Source organism: Delphinapterus leucas, chromosome 14 (assembly GCF_059928025.1).
Source record: "Delphinapterus leucas isolate spDelLeu-1000000601 "Yukka" chromosome 14, BTC_Dleu_Yukka2, whole genome shotgun sequence".
In the NCBI taxonomy this organism is placed as follows: domain Eukaryota; kingdom Metazoa; phylum Chordata; class Mammalia; order Artiodactyla; family Monodontidae; genus Delphinapterus; species Delphinapterus leucas.
Genome location: NC_143142.1, coordinates 34,877,770 through 34,898,672, shown reverse-complemented (window position 1 = coordinate 34,898,672; position 20,903 = coordinate 34,877,770). Strand labels below are relative to the sequence as shown.

At 42.1% G+C, this 20,903-nt stretch overlaps 1 protein-coding gene across 1 annotated transcript in view; it reads right to left on the bottom strand.

Moving 5' to 3' along the window:
• Positions 1–579: 579 nt before the first annotated feature.
• The window catches only part of MYOM1 (myomesin 1), a 135,371-nt gene continuing 115,047 nt past the window's right edge, over positions 580–20,903 (bottom strand). Inside the window, exons 26-37 of the mRNA XM_022551339.2 lie at positions 19,050–19,194; positions 18,231–18,290; positions 17,865–17,932; positions 14,255–14,368; positions 13,493–13,580; positions 12,469–12,507; positions 12,282–12,387; positions 8,962–9,125; positions 6,758–6,794; positions 6,512–6,534; positions 4,440–4,495; positions 580–1,630 (exon numbers count right to left, since the gene is read on the bottom strand). Coding sequence (XP_022407047.2) covers positions 1,337–1,630; positions 4,440–4,495; positions 6,512–6,534; positions 6,758–6,794; positions 8,962–9,125; positions 12,282–12,387; positions 12,469–12,507; positions 13,493–13,580; positions 14,255–14,368; positions 17,865–17,932; positions 18,231–18,290; positions 19,050–19,194 — 1,194 coding nt within the window. The 3' untranslated portion in view covers positions 580–1,336. The remainder of the gene's footprint in view (positions 1,631–4,439; positions 4,496–6,511; positions 6,535–6,757; positions 6,795–8,961; positions 9,126–12,281; positions 12,388–12,468; positions 12,508–13,492; positions 13,581–14,254; positions 14,369–17,864; positions 17,933–18,230; positions 18,291–19,049; positions 19,195–20,903) is intronic.

The following is a 20,903-nucleotide window of genomic DNA, read 5'->3' as shown; positions in this document are numbered from 1 at the left end:
TAAACACTTTCCTTCTGGGTCCACTCGTCCTGGGAGGAGAAGGTCAGCCTGCTCAGGCTGGCACTTTCTGCAGGGTCCAGGGGACCCCGGGAAACATCCACCTGCCGTGTCTGACAGTGGGAGGGCAGCAGCTCACTCCTGCCGGTGGTTGGCGTCAGGGTGATAGTGGGGGCTACAGTCAGGTGAGAGGCAAGTTGCAGTCCTGGTCTTTGCAAAGGAGAGGATGTGTAGGTGCCCCTCCAAACTGTGAGGGATTCTGTCGTCCCATCCCTGACCCTTGACAGGACGAAGGCAGGGGTGGCTTTCACAGTTACTCTTTTCCTCCTGTGTTGTGTGTGTGTGTGTGTGTGTGTGGTGGTTGGGGGTTAGGGGTAGGGACGGGGAAGGCCCAAATTCCCTCAAGCAGAAACGCTGCCGCAAGGGGCAGGCCCCAGGCCTGGCAGTTCTCTGAACTTAGAGTGACCATCCTGTAGTGCCTTTTATTCTCAGATGTGGCCTTAGTCGCCAATTCTGGTGCTAGACGCCCCACGCCGTCTTATTATCCTCTGTTGACACGTTACATTCGGTGACTCCGGGTATCTTAACAATGGAAGAGACCTGACAGATCGCCTGGTGAGCTACCAGATGCACAGTGACGGAGCAAGTTCACACCTCTGAACTTCAACCGACCTGGGATGCCTTATGTGATTGTGTTGTGAAGGCACTGCTTCAACCAAAAGGAATTTAAAATTCAGAAGACGTGTTACAAGAAGAGGCCAGAAAGGTCACCCAGCGGAGGCCACCCAGCTGGGCAGCTAAACCAGTAAGAAGGAGAGAAGCACTGACGGGGGAGCAGAGGGGTGTGAACTGTTTATTAGGACCGAGAGCTTCCAAATCACCAGGCCGCCCACAGAACGCACACGGCTCTTGTTACAACACACGACACAGGCTGGCTGACTTAATAGCTTGTCTCGTCTGACTGGACGCTGCCGCCTCACTGCGAACCAGGAGAACTGACTGCTGAGAGGCTGGCGGGTCCAGACGGCTCCACAGCACGTGTCTCCTGCCCCCGTTCAACGGCCCTCTGACTTTACCCTGCTCTTTGCCTTAAAACTGTTTCCTAATATTTGCGCTACCAATGTTATTTTCTTAACACAATTTGTAGGTAAAGAAAAACGATTAAAATGTCGTTAGTTGGTGCTTTCTTATATGAATAAAGATTTGACAATCCCCCCGACCCCTAAAGCACGGAGTAGTAAGCACGGAGACTTCCTCGCGCTCAGCTCGAACCCTTCGCACACACGTAGCCCGAGGCAGTGCGGGGTGGCTCGTCCCCCTCGTCCCCCTCGCCCTCCGGTCACTTGGCCTTCTTGTGGCCCTTCGGGCGCTCCTCGGCGACCTTCCTCGCCTCCTCCTCCGGGATGAACACGCTGACGGTGAAGTCGCTGGTCTCCGAGCCGTACTTGTTCTTCACGACCAGCCCATACTTGCCCGAGTCGGACGTTCTGACCCCGCTGATGGTGAAGTAGGCGGTCTTGCCGGCCTCGAACCTGAGGTTGCAGTGCTCGTCCGAGGCCAAGAGCTTCTCGTTCTTCAGCCAGGAGACCTCCGGAGTCGGGTCTCCCCACACTATGCAGGTGAGGTTAAGCGCCTGGAAAACAGGTTTCATGAGAGGGGAGGAGATGTATCAGATTAACGATCCAACTTGAAGCGTCCTTCTGGGGGTCGGCCTGACCGGATGGAGGATAAACCTAAACCTCCCGGGCCGGGCTGTGTGTACCTGTGTGAGTTACAGTTTGAAATCACACCTGAGTAGGTTTCTTTGGGGCCTTGGCTTTCTGGCTTTGGGAACATTTATCATCAAAGCCCCACAAAGGCATTTGCTTCCAGTTCTCATAAACACACAGATGCCTTTTTGCTCTAATGTGGCGTTTTGGACTCTGTCTCAGTAGAGAAATCTCCTCGTTGCCATCATCTCCACCTGCTTGCTTTTGCATTTCGTTTGTGTCACTGGGCCCAGCAGCAGAATCCTAACAGCTGCTTCAGATAATGTGACTCATTTTCATATCCCATCTTCCTCATTTTATTTCTCCCCACAAACCCACTCGAGCTGTTGCAGTTGCAGAGGTGCCCTGCCAGAATGTATTCGTAGTTCCTAATATTTTATTATATTACCAACTGTGCTGAAACCTTCTTATTTTAAAAGATCAATGTTTAGGCCTATAATTTTACTTTATATTTTTGTTGAAATATTTTTTAGATAATCATAGATTCATATACAGTATAAGAAATAATAGATTTTGTATATTCTTTACCCAGTTTCCCCCAATAGTAACATTTTACAAAACTACAGTATAATATCACAACCAGTACACTGACATTGATATAACAGATTTCCCCAGTTTTTCTTGTATTTGTGTGTGTTTAGTTCTATTCAATTCTATCACCTGTCTAGGTTCACGTATCCACAACCTCAGTCAAGATACAGAACCTTTCCATCCCCACAAGGATCCCTCCTGCTGTCCCTTTATAACCACGCCCACTTCTCCCTCCCAAGCTGTTCCTAACTCCTGGCAACCACTAATCTGTTTTCCATTTCTAAAACTTTATAATTTCCAAAGCATTATATAAATAGCATCATGCAGTAATGTAACGTTTTGAGAGTGCCTTTTACACTGAGCATAATTCCTTGCAGATTCATCCAAGTTATTGCAGGTATCAATAGTTTGTCCCTTTCTATTGCTGAGAAGTGTGCCATGGTATGTATATACCTGTAAGGGTCATCTGGGCTGTTTCCAGTGTGGGGCTATTATGAATAAAGCTGCTATGAACATTTGTGTACAGATTTTTATGTGAACATAAGTTTTAATTTCTCTGAGATAAATGCCCAGGAGTACAATTGCTGGGTCATATGGTAAATGTATACTTCATTTGTTTAAGAGATTGTCAAACTGTTTTCCCAAGTAGCTGTATAATTTTGGTCTACATTTCCACCAGCAATGCAGGACTGATGCAGTCTCTCTGCATCTTCACCAGCATTTGTTGTTGTCACTGTCTTTTTATTTTAGCAATTCTGATAGGTGTGTCATGATATTTCATTGTGGTTTTAATTTGCATTTTCCTGATGACCAAAGATGTTAAATTTACTTCACATTTTAAATTCCATTCTTGCATTATTTTTCTTACCGAAGTCCAGAAATTATAAGGAAAAGAGCTAGGGCTCACCATATACGGGGAAAAGGACAGCCTTCTATCTAGAAGGACCTTATATGATCACTTGTTACCTCTTCTGTAAGAGTATTATTTAGAATTGGGTAGATATTAAGAAATTTGTTTTCTTCCCATGATTAATTAGCACTTCTGACTGAATTATTCTGCAAACACATTTCAGCAAGAAAAATATGAGTCAAACTATCGACATTGAATTTATCCAAGCAGACCACGTGTATGTTCCGGGAAACTGTGATTTCGTGCATATTAAAACTTTTATCAAAACTAAACAAAACTCCCATGCACCTTAGGTGTCCAGGAAAACTCTTACCTGTACTATATATTTGAGTTATAGATCACGGGATGCTTTCACATACATTCTCTCTCTTAATTCTCACTACCACCCAGTGAGTTGAATATTTTGAACCTCATTAGGTGAAGAAAATGGAAAATAGAGTTTCAAAACAAAAGCAACCCTGCAGCAGTTGAGCTTAAAGTCAACTGTGGTCCTATTTTCCAGGCATGAAGAAACATAGCTGGATGAACTGACCTCTCATTAAAGCCTTAGATGTGCCCTGTTCATCATCATAGTCCCAGTCACCCATCATACGTCTTCATTGCCCTTTGGAGGTGGGAAAAGATGTTGTTCCACTACAAACACCCCTCCTCCTGTGATTGGCATATTAAATTTGTTTTAATGAAACACAGGGATGAAGAAAGTGAATCCAGGTTAGAAATTACGTTCACTGCTCTTCAGAGAGATTCTTATGGATCCAAGAAATACCAGTTTAAAACCAAATGGAAATAAATCAGTTTTCAGCTGAGAAGGGGCCTGTAGAAATTCACAGAGCAGCACGTTTCCCTCCAAATGTGAGGAATCTCATAGGTCAGCCCATTTTCTACTAGTGTGAGAGGTTGCTTCTTCAATTATGTTCATCACATAGTTATGACTGAACATTTTCTGCTTCTCCTGATGTTAAAGGGAAATCACTTCTGGAAAGAGACTAAGAGGTCTACATATACCCACATCAGACAAACGTGCATCCTGATGCTTGACCTACAAAACATCAAGCTGAGTGGAAAGCCGACTGCATTTTGAACCTTGTTTGTGGCTATTCTGGAGTCAGGCGTAGCAGCCGTGGCATATGATGGAGATGGTAGGATGCATCTTAAACGAAGGAACAAAGTCTGGGGCACTGGAACCCCTTCCTAGCGTGGAAGAATTGGGGACAGGAGTGCTCCATGCTTACCTTGCCCTCCTGGATGGTGACCACATCGGGGAGACCTCCCACTACCCGGGCGCGATCTGCAAGCACAGGCATTTCTGGTTAATCACTGAAACGATGAGCGCCAGCAATCACACGCACAAAGCCTCCCAGCGGAACTCATTTTCCCGTTTAGTTTCCCTCTCCTTGCAGTTATTTTATGCCTGCTTTCAATATGCAAAATAAGAAAATGATCCAGTAATTCTGAATGTTCTTCTTCTTCACACACGGGTGTCTCTATCTGTACCTGAAATATCAACTGGAGGTCACTTTGTTGTATCGAGATCTGCTCTGTAACCTTCCCGGCTATTCTCAGCCCTGGCTCTCCTGGAGGCAGAGCAGATCTTGGCCTCTTTCATGGGCTTCTCTCTGATTCGAAAAGGTTGCGTAACCGGAGGCTGTGTGCCAGGGAGATCTGGAGGCTGGAGAAGATGTGGGCTTTCCTTGGGGCCTTCCCTAGAGAGTTCCCCTTCCTCATCTCCCGGGAGTTCTTGAGATGCTCTGCAGAGCTCCTGTCTATGGCTGAGGGGACAGGGGGTGGGAAGGGTGCTGAAATCCAGGGCTGACACCCCCCCCTCCCCCGCAAGCCTTGTGCTGTGGGTGTGACTGCCTCGGCCCGAGGGAAGGACGCCTTTCTGTCATTCAGTCAATACTAACGCAGTAGCCACCACCCTCTCATTTTTAGCCTACTTCAATGAATGTGTGACTCTACATCCTTATTTCTATCAATACAATCCCTTCTCCAGTAAGTCAGGCCAAATCTTTGAATGAGTCTTAACTGCCTTCTCCTGCTGACTCCGTTGCCCTTACACCACTTGTGGGCCCAGCCCATCACCTGGCCCCCTGCACCACCTGCCGTGTGGTATTAGGTGAGTCACGTCGCTGTGTGGACCTCAGTGTCCTCATCGGTGGGGCGGGGGGCTTGCGTTAAACCCATGGACATGAAGCTTCTAAACTCTGCTCCGTGGCATCGCTGGGATTCATCCTGACTCCACCGAAGATAATTCAGCTCTTACCTATTTTATATATTGGGAAGATTTTGTTTGAACTAAGTGTTCTATGAAAATGTTTAAGAACATGGAGCTAGAAGGGCTCTCAGGTCTCTTCCGGCTCTGAGCTGCTGTGGTCCAGAGACCTCTAGAAGGAGCATATGAAGCAGAGGGAGGGTCAGGCTCCTTGTCCACAAGAGAGTTCAAGAACGGGCGAGGCCTGGGTCTGGCTCTGACACTCTCCCGTTGTGCCTGGTGCTGGCCTCGGCCTCACAAGCCCCAGGCGGGAGCGGGAGGGAGGAAGGAGGGGGAAGGAGGGAGGAAGGCCTTGCAGGTCAAAGGTAAAAAGTTCCCTTCTGAGCGACCAGGAGCCACTGACAGGTGGACAACTCCACTTCTCACTCTTCCTCCTGGTTCCCTTCCACCCAGCTCAGGGCCAACCCTACAACTTTAACCCTCAACGGTTTTCAGGTTCTGCTCCCACGCTGAGAAAGAACCTGAGTTATCACGATGATTCGTCTGTGACTCCTGGGATCCTGTAGACTGAGTTCTAGAAATTTCTGTGTGAAGCACGGTTGAGAGAGGTCAGGAGTCAGCACAGTTTTAGAGACACAGGCTTGACTGCTGGGTCAGGGTCACTCAGCCTTATTTGGCCCCTCAGGAAAATGGGACTCCTTGCTGGGGGACCAGCTATAGGGATTCACCTGATACCAAACCTACAAAGTTTCCTATTTTTTCTTCTCTTTAACATATATACATTTTTCTGACACATGGCGCCTGCTGCAAGCGATTAAAATCCTACTGTGTGATTTGCAGCCTAGAGGTGTTTCAAGTCAAGGCTGGGTGCCATTCTCACAGTGTAACCTGAGACCTTCTTTTCACAGACATTCTTACTGAAGAGACTAAATGAAAACACATGCAGAACAGCTAAGATTTAAAATATATAGAGAGAAATGAAAGAAAAGGAAAAAAAAATGCTTCCACTCTCCTACATCTGCAGTCATAACAGAAAAACAAAAGTTGTATTTTGAAACCACAGCAGGAATAAACACGAAGGGGTTTACTTACTTTTCTCCACGATGGCAGCTTGTCTGTGGTTGAGAGAAACAAACAAACACACAAACAAAGAAGGATTTTGTTTTAGTGTTACTTCAAAGTAGCCAACCTCGACTGCATTTCATGTTTTTGTTGCTCAACAAAGCGGCAGGAAATGCTGCTCAGACTGCGCTTGCCCGAATGAAAGACCCTCTGACAGCCAATGGGGAGCAGCGCGCATCAGAGACAAGAGTGCCACGCTGGGAAAGAGGGACTTACTTTAATCTCTGGAATTCATCAAAGGCTTCGTCGTACGCTTGAAGAGACAAAAAAGAGAAGTTAGAATTTTCTCTCCCAGAACTGGCCACACACAGGGGTCTATTAAAGCTCACAACCTTTAATAGACCAGTGTAGGGCAGTGTAAGCGGTCCAGACAAAATTCAGCTGGCTTTGAATGAGGCTGCGCCCGAGCGGTCCCTCTACAACTTGATGGGCTTAACAAGAGAAGCAAACACTTTCTAGGCAGAAAGCATGAAATAGTGGATTTTAGAAGCTCTCAATTCAGTGAGAAGCCTTCAACCCTCCAAATAGAAAGGGAAAGATTTGCTCTGCCGAAGATGAAATGGAAAGAAAGGTGTTTCAAAAACTGCTTGGCTGTCTATTAAGCATCCTGAGCATCAGAAAAGCTTTTCTCTCATTAAATCATCCCGCACGCCACAGCCTCCTAGCTGGACAGCTCTGTGGTCCTGCCCGTGCGTTTGCGGTAAAGGGCACGAGGAATTACTACGATCACAGTGCGGGCCAGTGCGGGCCTGAAGCGATGCTTGTACACTGTGCAGGGGACAAAAAATAAGACAGGGAGACAAGGAAATGAGAGCTATGGAGCTCTAAGATAATTATTTTTTTTCCGAGCCTGCGAGTAAGGCACTTGGAAGACTTCAGGCCATAAAGCTTCACTTTTAAATTTCTCTCATCTGGTCTTTAAACTCCTCTGTGGTCTGGGAATCACAACATTTTATGTCTAGAAAATATGTCCATAATACTAGTTTGCTCTCTTCTTTACAGAAGGGAAAAATAAGCGTAAAGCCAGGCTTAAAGCCTCTAGACCAGCTGGGCTAAGGCAGGCTAGTTAGGGCTGCTTTTCCTGCTCATGCCACACTAGAAGGAGATGGGCACGGCTGGGCCAGTGTGTTTGGTGCCAGTGGCAACGCTGGTCAGACAATCCAGGGCCTTTTGCTTAAGGGGGATTTGAGAGCGGGGTAGTTAAATGAGCTTCGGTGAGCAGAGAGTAAAAGCAAATTTTAAATAAGTTTTGAATGTATCTGCCCACTTCTTGTCTTCCTTTTCTATTGTGTCTCCAAGTGTCAGATGGATCGCAGAAGCAATTCCCCATCACAATCTCTGCAGGCTGTGACTTGGGCACAGTGTGGCCGGGGGACCAAGTCCCTGGGGAACTGCTCATCCCCACAGAGATCCTTCAGGGAGCCTTTCCAGTCATAAAGGGTGGGTGGGGGTGAGGGGAGGGGTACTCAGCCCAAAACAACCCGGGGCAGGGTTGAAAGGCTGCTCTCTAAGTTGTGAATCTACTCTGAGGATGAAAACATGAAGAGTCATTGCATTTTAATATACGAAGCCGTAGAGGAAAAGTCAGCCCACAGTCTCCTTTGGTAACTTCATACAAACTCCTTCTTTCTTTAGGAAAGAGTAAGATGAGCAAAGTACCAGAAGAGGGAGAAATGGCACAGGGTTTTTAACTTTTTATTTGTGATTGTACATTTTTTAACTTTTAAAATTCTAATTAATAGCTGCATATCACCTTTCCTGTCTGTTCTTAGATGGAAAACTGCCTTCTGCATCTCATTACTTTCTTTTCCATGTCCCTATTCTTTCCAGAGCCCCTCATTCTCCCAAAAGGCTGAGAAATCTGAGGCCACTTTTCTAACTTCCCTCTGTTCCCCTCAATATTTATCTTTGCTTATTCACATTTACTCCTTTCTGGTTTCTGAAGAAAAGGTATCCCTGCTCCTTCCCAAAGCCATTGCGTCCACCTCTGCCCCGCAACTCCAAGCTTCTGTTCTTCAGAACCCTGAGACATCAATTATTCCCTATCATTCACATCTCCAATCCTTCCAAATCAACTGATTTCTTGGACTCTATGAACATGCTTGCTTTTCAGTCACCATAAAATGATCCTTTTTCAGTGTTTGTTCTTGCTCAATTGATTGTAAATCAACCTGCCCTTCTCTGTAAGCATCTTGGAAGAGCAGCGCTTTCTCTCCACGTTCACTGTCTCCACTTTACTTTTTACTGATTCTCCACTCATTGAATTTTTGCTTCTACCACGGTGGCTGAATTTAAACTGCTTTATTAAAATCTCCCATCGTCTTCCAATAGTCAAGCGTAATGCCCTCTTATCACACTTCATTCCTTTTAAAATGCCCTCATCTCCACAGTAGGTTCCAACCTGCAGATGATCCGTTTACCTTGTCCAGAAAGATCCACTGTCTTCTGGTGTCCAGTTTTGCCGTCAAAGAGCTCCATCACGTATTTCCCTTTGTCACTCGGAGTGGGCTCGTTGATCTGCAGCCAGATCTGCTCCCCGGTGACCCCACTCTTAACTCTGTCTGTGTACTTAATAGCAGTCCCGCTGTTTTTATCAAAAGAAAACATCGTAATCATTGGCTTTCATCCAGAGCTTATCTTTACTTTGTCTCTTCTTACTGGAGGTCTTACCATAAAGTTGTACAGGCTTTGAAATAACATGGGATCGGCATATGTTCTTCTGCTTCAGAGAAATTATGGGCCCTGAATCACAGAGCGTGGATTCCAAGGCCTGGGGTGGGGGTCTGGCAGTCTGCATATTTCACTCCCAACAGCAGTCTGGGGCCCAGATTGCAGCACCAATACTTCTCAGGGGTATTAATTATCTTTGTTTCCACTCAGGTTTATTTGTAGGACTAAGGGAATCTTTAAAGTGAGAAGGCCAAAGTCCATATTATATTACTGCATATTTCATGCAGATGGTCCGTGGCTATAAATGGGATTTTACAGGCTAGTTAAAAACAGGCCTAAAGAGGTTCATCTGTGGCTGACATCTATTGACACACATGGTTACAAAGCTATTTAAAACAAACGTAAATGTGCACTCGGTAGTACAGCCAAGAATAAATGAAAAGCAGAGTTGCTGTCAGAATGAATGAGGCACTTTCTCTGACCCTGGATGTGAGTTTCCCCATATTCTATAGTAGGTCACGAGCATACCCATGCATTGTATTCTTTACAAGAGAATAAAAGCAAATAGAACCCTTTCATCTGACAGTCTAGAAATGCTACTGTTACAGATGAAGTAAGAGGAAGGCAGAGGTAGTGTACTCTCAATGATGTTAAAATAAACTCTATGAAGAGTTTGTAAACGTGAAGAAGTAAGAAAAAAAAAGCAGTATACAAAACTACTTTATTATGGTAACAATTATGCATAGAGAAAAGACCGGAAGGAAGTATCCCAAAATGTTCATACTATGGCTAGGAAAACCATGGATGATACCATAGTATAAACTCTTTCTAATTTGTAATATGATATTAAATATATTTTCTAAAACATGTATTATGTTTGTGGTTGTAATAAACAAAATGAGCTTAAAAAAATAAAAACCAAAAAATCTCCACCAAAAAAATTTCAGACTTCAAATAAATATTCAGCATTTTTCTTATATACTACATTCTTTAAAAGATATTAAAATTAAAATGCCATAAAGTGTAGGGTAAAGGAACCCATCTGTACACATAGACGTTAGCCTGAGCAATACAGTATATGTCTTAGAGAGTTAGAAAGACAGATAGTTCTCAGCTTTGCTAATGGTAAGTCTGTCTGAGTTCTTTAATCTCTAGCTAATATGCATAATAGTACCTTAATAGGTGCTAGGTTTGTAAAGCACTTCACGGTTCACAAAATGCCATTCATTCCCTCATTGGGTCCATCAGTGTTATGAGCTAGAACAGGTATTATTGCTCCTATTTTATATGAGAGAATCCTGGGATTCAGAAAATTAGATGACTTGTCTAAGATCCAAGGGAAGACAGGAGCCAAGTGAAGATCCAAACCTGTTTCAAGGTTTTTTTCCTCATCACACCACATACTTACATAAAGACAGGGAAGACAACCAGTCCTTGGTTCCTGAACCTTTAACAGGCACACATGTGTGTGCACACAAAACACGCATTTAGCTGACTAGACCAAACAAAGTTTATCTCTTGCTACTCTGGGAGCAGTTTCCTCAAAACACAATGTTCTAATTTTTTTGAACATGTATTCTTTTAGAGATGATGTAAAGCCTTTTGATTGATGATTCAATTAATTTATCGTCTCATTCTTCAGAGGGATATATTAGAATGTCCTAGATGTCACGGAGGAATTTCCTAGAATTTGATCTATTTTAACTTATAATTACTTTCCTAAAATGTATTCTGAAAGAAATAGAACAAAGGAATGAAACTCCAAGCATTCAAAGTGGAATTTCACTTGTTCTCATTTTTTTTTAAAGGACTCAGGGAATTATTAGTAATGATAATAAACGTAATAAAATACTATTCTAAAACAGTGAAGTCATTTTAGAGAAAACACAAATGACTGTTTTGTGGGACCCAGCTCTGCTTAAATGTTCAGTCTAGACTTTCAATGCAACTTGAACCTGGGGTACTGCCGTGATGGGGCGGGGGCTCTGGAGCCAGGCTGCCTGGGCTCAGCCCTCCACCTGTCACATAGCTGTGTGACCTCAGGCAAGTCACCTCCCTGAGTCTGAGCTTCCTAGTCGCTAAAGTGAGAAGAACCTACTTCGTAGAGTTTGAATATTAAATGAATTCACACATCTAAAGGGCTTGGAGCAGTGCCCAGCGTATTGTAAATGTCCACTGAAGGGAAGATCTAAATAAACATTGTTGTCCGTGTCCTCCCAGGGATGCCACGGCGACCTTCTCCTCAGTGAGGCTCATAAGGACTTCGGGAATTGGCATCTGCTGCATCCCAAGAGTGGACTAAAGGTACACGTTTCTTTGGCAGACTGCTGTCCTCTTTCAGCTCAGGAAATTTCAAGGAAGCACAGAGATCAAGGACCCTGGTGATGGTATAAGTGGGAGACCTGGTTTGACTAAGAAACCTATTTCAGCTCTTGGAATCCCCAAGGAAAACTTGAGTGAAATCCCTCTATAACTGCGCGAAGGAAGCCTGGGATTAGAACAGATCTTCAGGCTCAATCCAGTTCAAATACACATTCCCAAAGTCATCTTGAGATCTCCAAAACCTTCCAAGGAAACATGCTAATACCCACTCTGCCAACTGCTATGAACAACAACGATGATAAACTCGGGCACTGCTCTAGATCAGGCTTATTGGGTCATCGGCCATTAATTCATACAACAGGAAATCTGGTGCAATGCTGCCTCAGTTTTGTTCCAGAGCACAGTGTGGCTTAGGAGTGTGTAGAAAGATGGAATAAGAATCTGGCAAAGCATGACTGTACGGAGGCAGAGGTCACGTTACTGAGGCGTCTACAAGTTATGATACGTCCCAGATCACAAAGACAGAGGCTTTAAGCCATCGCTGGCCTCACCATGTACGTGCTGAGGGAGAGTGCTAACCTCACACTAAAGGGATGGGCTGGTGCTTCTGTCCTACACTCATCAACATCAGACCCGAGAAGTAAGAAGACGCCTTACCTGAGAGGAACAGAGGGTTGTTGTTTTTCCCAGTCCTTCCCCTGAGTGGAGAAAGAATTTCTACACAGCATTTACGTTGTTATTTACTTACTTGTGGGACCAGTTAACTTTCAGATCATCCACGTAGTAAGTAACAAAAGAGTACAGCCGGATGCCCTCAACTGTGCTCTGGATCTTCAGGTCTGTTGCAGACAAAGCTGCAAGAAGAAAACACATTATTTCAAACACCTGTAAGCCCATCCTGGAGAAGAATGAGGCATTGCCCTGTGAGAACTTACCTATTGTTTTACATACTTCAGCCATCAGTTCTTTAAAGGCTGTGGATAGAGATTCACAAACAAAGTTTCAAGCATAGAAATTCTCAATGTCAAGTCAAATCTCAAACTGTTAGTCACACTTGCTCTCAAAAACATCCAGTCACAAGGTGAATTTATTGACCAATTGGTAACAAAGAACTTAATTTTTATCAAGTTTCAAAAGATTCCTGCTCTTATTTTGATATTTTTGCTCCCTTGAATTCTTTGTAACTGTCACCATGTTTACATTCTAGAGAAAGAGCCACAATGAGATTTCCAGGAAGCTTCTTGGTTTTAGGATTCTCGTCTTCCTAAGTCCCAGGAAGGCTTCATTTACATTAGAGGAAGTGTTCTTATCTGTGTCATCAATTCATGATGAATAACCATCTAGGTCCCCTGGTATTTCTCAGCCAATAAACACATTTAGTCCTGCCTCCACAAGGAGTAGGAAGGGAAATCAAAGGCATACTTCTGCTGTTCGTTAGCAACGTTGTTAAAGATCTTGTTCAGGAACAAAACTGGAAATGCGGGCATCCCATGTACGTTTTCGTTATCATGATATAATTGTCCTCAGTAGTCTCTGGAAAATGGAAGTTGCTTTCTTGCTCTGCTATTAACTGAGGGGCTTCGAGTTTCATATATAATCTTTCTTGCCACCTTTTAGAGAGTGGACTCTTTTGAGACATGCTTTCATGGTAGTTTTTGATCCTGGAACATTTTTCATAGGGTTGAAATAAAAATGATGATTTATATTGAAAACAGACCTCTCGTGGATTGTGGACTATAAACTGTCTGAGGATCAAAACTATACTTCTGATTTCAAGGAAGACTAAAAGTGAAGTATTTTTTAATAAAACAGTAGTTCGCTCAGCTGGAAGGGCAATTAAAACAAAATCTGTGGGCAAAAGATCAACATGACTTCAATCATTCAGCTCAGCCTCACTCAGAATTCTGGTCACCTGTATACAGAACACACAGAATGGACCCCAGCAGTGGGTGGACTGACCTTCATCCACAAGCTTCAATCTGCTCTTATCTTTTCCTCTGTCGTCTTTCAGGATAACTTCATAAATCCCAGCATCTTTCTTTGAAAACTAAGGGGGGAATAGATATACCACATTATAACTTATTGTAGCCTCAGAATACGGTGTTTGCATCTTTCAGGCCCTGAGATTTATAGAACTGCCATCAAAACACACTGAACAAGCATCTAGCCATGAGAGCAATGAACAGTTCACACGTGAACTATCCATCATAACCTGACCAGCCAGCAGTCCTGAGTTTTCACCCTCTAAGGCTACAATTGATTTGAGGCTTAAAGTCCTTATCTTTTACTCTGCCTTCATATTAAAAACTAATGAGCACATGTATTTGAAAGGCATGCTCTTTTAGACAAAAAGTAGATAAAAATCTATACTTAAGTGCATACTATGATCGTCTCTGTACCTTTAGGGAACAAGTTATCATGAGGCTTAAGAGCAAACAAAGAAGGATCCACTTAACTGTCCTGCCACTCACCCATCTATGAAAAAAACTAGCTCAGAGAGGCAAGAATTGTGGTGTCCAGCCAACATTGTTTGGATATCTGACAAATCCTTGCATATCACAAGGTGAGAGAAGCCTTTGTGTCCTTACAGCTTGCTTTTGGGGTGACATCAGGGCAGGGATCTTTGCCCGGGGCTAAGGAACACATAATCTAGTCTCTGTATTTTAGAAGAATGTAGGGTACAGAACTAATACATTACAGTTTATATTTATAGTCACCTACCTCTGTTATAAGGAGGGTACATATACCATCCTTAAAGTCATGCTTTTCATCCACTGATATCTCCCTTTCATCTTTATACCACACAATATGAGTCTCCTTCTTAATATTTGCCACCTAGAAGAAAAACTGTAGTTATACTTCTCGAAATAAGGGAATGCTACTCTTATGAAAGTAAATAATTCTCAATGTAGCATTGGATATAAGAAAAAGCATAGATTTCTAGAGGAATCAATTGAAAGCTATTTTAACTGATAAAGAGTTTAAAATAAAATGGATACAAAAGAATAAACCGAAATCAATAGCATCTTTATTTCCAGCAGAAAGAAATTTGTCTTTAAAATCACCTGGTGGACAAGAAAACACAGAAACATGCATACTAACATACAGAATTAAGTAAAAATAAAAATTTGAAAACCAAAGGAAGATAAATCCCATCAGATTAAAATATAGTCTGTGTCACAAAAACAAATGACTTTATCAAAGTATCAGAATGAGTAAGCCTCAATCTATGGCTAAATATTTTTTAAAAGGTAAATGAAGCTTTGTAAATAAATGTGGAAAGGAAATGTGTTTAAAATTATTTAATTAAAAATTTTTCCAGTTTTATTGAGATATAATTGATATAATATTGTATGTTTAGGGTATACAACATAATGATTTGATATATGCATATATTGTGAAATGATTAACACAGTGAGTTCAGTTAGCATCCATCAAATATGGTTTAATAAATTAATTGCTTAGCAATTTTTAGGAAACTCATTTAGATCCAATATCCACACATCATATCATAAATTTCAAATGGGCAAAATGACTTCATACGATTAAAGGGATTTTAAGCTTTATCTACAATGCTTGAACTTTCTATGAAGAAGAGTATATTCATGTATTTCTTGTGTAATTAAAATTATATGAAAAAGTAAAGACTTCATACAAATCAAGAAAACAATCTCAAAGACCCCACTACATAATTGGACAAATGTATGTATGATTTCCCAAAGAGGAAATATAATTACAGAACAAACAGATGAAGAAAATGTTTGATCTCATTAAAGACAAGGAAATGTAAGTTTCAAAAAAGAAAAAAAAAAATCTCAGCTAATACATCAACATAAGAACCAACACTGGTAACTGCAGTGAAACCAGAACACACAAACGTTCTTTATAATCCTGTAAACTGGTTCCTGGGTTGTAACTGTGTTACTAGGCAACATTGCTTATGATAAACATGCCCCGCAGATGGGAAAGCTACCACTGGACTGGGCGGGACTAGAAATGGACTCCGTGGCTTTGGGCTTCCCTGAATATACTCTTGTTATTCGGACATGGTCCCTGCGAGGACCCTGGAAGCTCTGCTTGGGGCGTTGTTACAAGAGGTATTGGCCCTTTGGGGCACGAGGGATTTTTTAAAGCCATGGCATTTCCTGCACTTGCCCAAAGTGGAGCTTGTCTCCTTGCACCTGAGCTGTCACCTGTGGGTGGTGAAGGGAGTGATTCCTGATGTGGGCTCCTGCAGGACAGGAGTACCCAGCATGGCCTTGTAGGCAAGCTGGGGTTCTTGTCCATATTCTTTTGAGTAGACTAGCTCCAAGTGGGGCCCACGGTAGTCTCAGAGTCTGAATGTTTGGCTGCACATACTCCATTAACTCTAATGCAATATGTAAATTGCTAAATGTACATAAATTGCTATAATAATGAAACAAAGAACTGTGGGAGGACAGAGGAAGGTTCATTTTACCCAGACTGAGAAGGGGGAGGCCTTACAGAGGAGATGACTGAGTTGGGCCTTGAAAAAGGATCGTGTCAGAGAAGCTGAAAGAAGAAGGCCATTCGAAGTCATGAATACATAACGAATGAATATTCAGAACCTACTTCTAGGCTCCTGTGGTTGGTCAGGATCTGGGTAAGGGGCTGATTGTCTTGAAGAAAACCTTCAGAATAGGGCTGCAGAGCTCACTTCCCAGAAGCCTAGTGCAATAGGAAGCACAGAAAGAAGGACGCACGGACGTGGGGGCCCCTGAGGAAGGGATGGTTTCTGGGGAGGGCAGTGTGAGGAAAAAGTAAGTAGGGGCACGCAGCTGTGGACAGTCAGGAGGAGAGAGAGGTGCTGCGGGTTTTAGCTGCTGCCTGAGAAAGTGTTTTTCAAGAAGCTCTGCCACTTCCTAAGAGGCTAAAATCCAGCACTGGTTTTTCCTATACATTTCTGGTAGACCGCTGTTTCTTTGACTTTGTCAGATCTAGCAGAGACTGGAGTATTTGCGTTCTGGCTTTTATAATGACAACTACGTGCGAAACGCCAAATCTGTGCATCTGCTTTGGGGTCACTGTCCACCATCACAGCCTTCACACTCCAACCTCATCCAGCAGTTCTTATCCAAAAACGTTTGATGACTCACGGAGCTGCACACCATACACTCAGGTACATGATAATTTAGAATGTGATGTGGAACTTTTTTTTCCTAAATGTTTCAAAGGCCTAATAAGATAATTGGTTGTGAGCTGCAAACTCTTTACCAAACCTCTCCCCTCAAGGGAGCACAGGGGTTTCAGAAGCAGCAGCAGAGCTGCCCAAGACTCGAAGGTACTGTTGTGCAAGTCACACAATTTAGGTTTAAAAAATTGCCAAACTTCCACAGAAACACAGTGTGGCTGGAATGATTCTGGAATAGATCTACCACTTAGAATGCAACGAAGATGATGAGAGAGTCTTCTGAGATTAATAACTGAAAAAGAGTTGGTGGGTGTGGTTAGTGAGGGACGAGCAAGCAGAGCACAGAGGCTTTTCAGGGCAGTGAAAATGCTCTGTATGATACTATAAGGACGGGTACATGTTTTTACACACTTGTCCAAACTCATGGAATGTACAACTCCAAGAGTGCACCCTAATGTAAGCTATGGATTTTGGGTAATGATGTGTCCATATAGGTTCATCAGTTGTAACAAATGTACCACTTTGGTGGGAATGTTGATAATGAGCGAGGCTATGTGTATATAGGGACAGGGGTGTATGGGAAATCTCTGCACCTTCCCTTCAAATTTGCTGTGAACATAAAACTGCTCTAAAAAAAGTGGTCTTACAGGAATAAAGACGCAGACCTACTGGAGAACGGACTTGAGGATATGGGGAGGGGGAAGGGTGAGCTGTGACAGGGCGAGAGAGAGTCATGGACATATACACACTAACAAACGTAGTAAAGTAGATAGCTAGTGGGCAGCAGCCGCATGGCACAGGGATATTGGCTCGGTGCTTTGTGGCAGCCTGGAGGGGTGGGATAGGGAGGGTGGGAGGGAGGGAGACGCAAGAGGGAAGACATATGGGAACATATGTATATGTATAACTGATTCACTTTGTTATGGGGCAGAAACTAACACACCATTGTAAAGCAATTATACCCCAATAAAGATGTTTAAAAAAAAAAAAAGTGGTCTTAATAAAAAAAAAGGAGAGTCTGTTCTTATTAAATAGGGCATGAGTAATGAATAAAAACTATCATCTTAACTTCCCATATTTTTATGTTGTTTTATTTTAAATATTTCTTACCAACCAACAGTAACATTCAACAGTAAAGGCACATTCAACAGTAAAGGTAGAAATTTATCTACTTCTTACCTTGCATTTCAATAGTACATTACATTCACCAGTCACTTCCCAGCTCAAATACTCAGCGAAATGTGGACCTATAAAATTTTAATAATATCAGCAATCAGCAATATTAATCATGAATGCAAAAATCCAAGCTCATTCTTAAATTCTAAGGTGATTTACATCTAAAGGGAAATTTTAAAAATTCAAGATTTAGTTTTTAAATGTTTTAAATGGATACATATTTAATAATAAATATTTTTCAATTATTTTTATTAACCAGGGCATTATTAACATAAGCAATAATATTCACTTAATTTGTTATGGAAATAATCTTGGAATATTTTGTTCAAGAAATTGAAGCTTTTCTCTTTATTCACTGCCTATGTTTACCTTGTTTCCTGATACATTCTTGACGCTGGAATTCAGCTTCTTTCTGGAGCTTCTTATAAACTGAAAATTGAAAAATGAGGGAATATGAAATTGAGTTGAGTGGTATAAATGTACATGCCAGTCACTGTGTTAAGTGATTTATATTCGTTGTTATAACACTCATACACCATGACCACCCTATTTGTTTTCGGTATTCATAGATGAAGAAAAAGGCTTAGAAAGGTTAAGAAACTTGTTCAAGGTCATGAAGTCAGGAAATAGTGAAACAGCTTTGGCGACTGCAAATGTAGAGACCTGGCCAGCCTTTCCATTGCTTTATTAAATACCACATTTTAAATCTTGGTGATTTCCACACTGGCTTATGACAGCTGTCATACAACCTAGTTCTAACGGATAATCATCCATCAGATTTGGCATCCTCTACTCTTGCATGTTTATCTTCTTCATTTAAGTAATTTAAAGTAGGTACACATTATAAGATAGTATCGTAGTTTGTTTCTGAGACATAATACTGTCTTGGTTGTATTGCAATATCCTTCACTGGAGAATTTTAGTAATAAATACTTGTTTATATATGAGATAATTTAAGTGCAGTATTGCCTGTGGGCCAGTGATAACTTTGGTGTCCTTTTAAATCAACTTTCAATTCTATGAAATGAAATACTATGGAAAGTATTCATTGCAAATTGCACTTTGAACATTGGAATCTAATCAAGAAATAATTTTTACTTCCTCCCACATGGTCACTTTCGTGCGATGGCGTATTTGCATTGAAGGGAGTAGCAAAATCTTCCAGATAATGTTTCACAGAACACTTACCATCTCCAATGAGAACAAGAGTAGAATGGCCAGTTGCTCTTCCATCTTGAACCTGGAAAGTATATGTGCCCTCATCCTCATCCTGCAGCTTTTCCATAAACATCTCAATTATACCAGTGTTTCGGTCAATATGCATCTTATATTTCTTCAATGTGACAAGTAAAAGAGAGAAATAAGTGAGATAGATAGGATGACAATAAGCCATATAAAATCAACACACAAACTCCAAAGTATCATAATTTAATAGTTTCTTGTTAACATTATTTTAAGTGAGCAAAGTTTCAAAATCTTGTACACAGAAAAAGGAAAATATTATGTGGAATATATGATGTTGACCAGAACTGATTACTAAAAGTCTGACGTTTAGTTTTTTAAACATAAACTTTTGTTACCCCAAATTACAAAATGTTATCGAAAAGTTGTTTTTAGATTCTCATTTTTCTTTCCAGATCACATTATTTTCAATTAACAGAATAATGCAACAACTATAAGCAACGTGAGAGCAGTGTTTGTCTCAATCATTGCTATACCCCGGGCACGTAGCACAAGCATGGAGTATAGCAGCCAGTTGATAAACATCTGCTGAATTAATACATGGATAAAAATGCTTCTAAAGCACTGGAAGCCCATTTGCTCTTAATGAACAGAAATTGCCCTGCTAGCCTGGGCTTATTTTATTGTCTTCCTTAAGCAACTTGTTTTTCAATGTAAAGATAAGTCTTAGTCCTTGGGCTTCCAAGCTCAAGTTCCATAACAGATCTGAACTAATGAAGTTTTCCTATAAAATGTCACAGAATGAAGGCTCAGGTCTGGGATCAACTCTGTGGTGTAATTCATGCCCTGGAGTTTCCCCTGCAGGGAGCCAGTCTTCAACAGAGACTCCGTTTTGGATTAGCTTGCCCCATACCTTGGCTTGTGTCCCTCACTCCTACCCCTGAGAGTAACCCCCATAAACCACTTGAAGGAGAAACTCTATTTCAGACTCTCCTAGGGAACCTGACCTAAGACGGTAATTTCCACCCAGTGAAATAGTGTGATTAGAACCAATTGCAATGACAATAAACCGCTCTTCAAGTTCTGTGTGTGTGCGTGTGTGTTTGTGCGTGTGTGTGCATGTGCCACATGCGTGTGTGAACACATGAAGGGGAGTGCCTCTACACACGTGGGCACGAGTGTTCCCTCAATGGCTGTGGTGGCAGTGATGCCAACAAGGCTCTTCCTTCCTCTCCACTGGCCAGATGGTGATCACCACAGTGGATGAGAACATTTTGAAAACAGGGAGATGGGCCACAGTGGACCCATGTGTGACTTGTTCCTGCTCTCACACAGTTACTACATGAGTTGAGAAGTAATATACTGCGTATTCTTCTGCTATTCATGTTACTCATTCTCCCTCTAACTAATGAACCCTCAAATATTTTTTAAAAACACATTTTGATGAAAGGGGAACAGGTTGTTAATCATGGCCACAAACCACACCTCTCCCCCATCTTTTTAGTCTCCCATTTACACCCATGAGAAGACAGGTATGAGACAGGGCCCCTAAACCCAAGTTCTTCAGTACCACCAGGCACAAGCCTGATGCTGGCTCTACTGATGTCTGGGGAGGACAGATAAAGTGCAGATGTTGTAACTCTATCCATAGAAACTATGTTTACATTAAAAGCAAAGAAATAGTAAATATGATATACATAATCACCTATGTAAATAATACACAAATTGACATACACACATAGAAGTATAGAAAAAGACCAAAAGTATATATTAATATGTATATCAAAAAGTTGTAAGAATTTGTGGTTTGTCTCTTCTGAGTCTTTAAAGTTTTTTACAATAAGGATGAATTGTATTTTT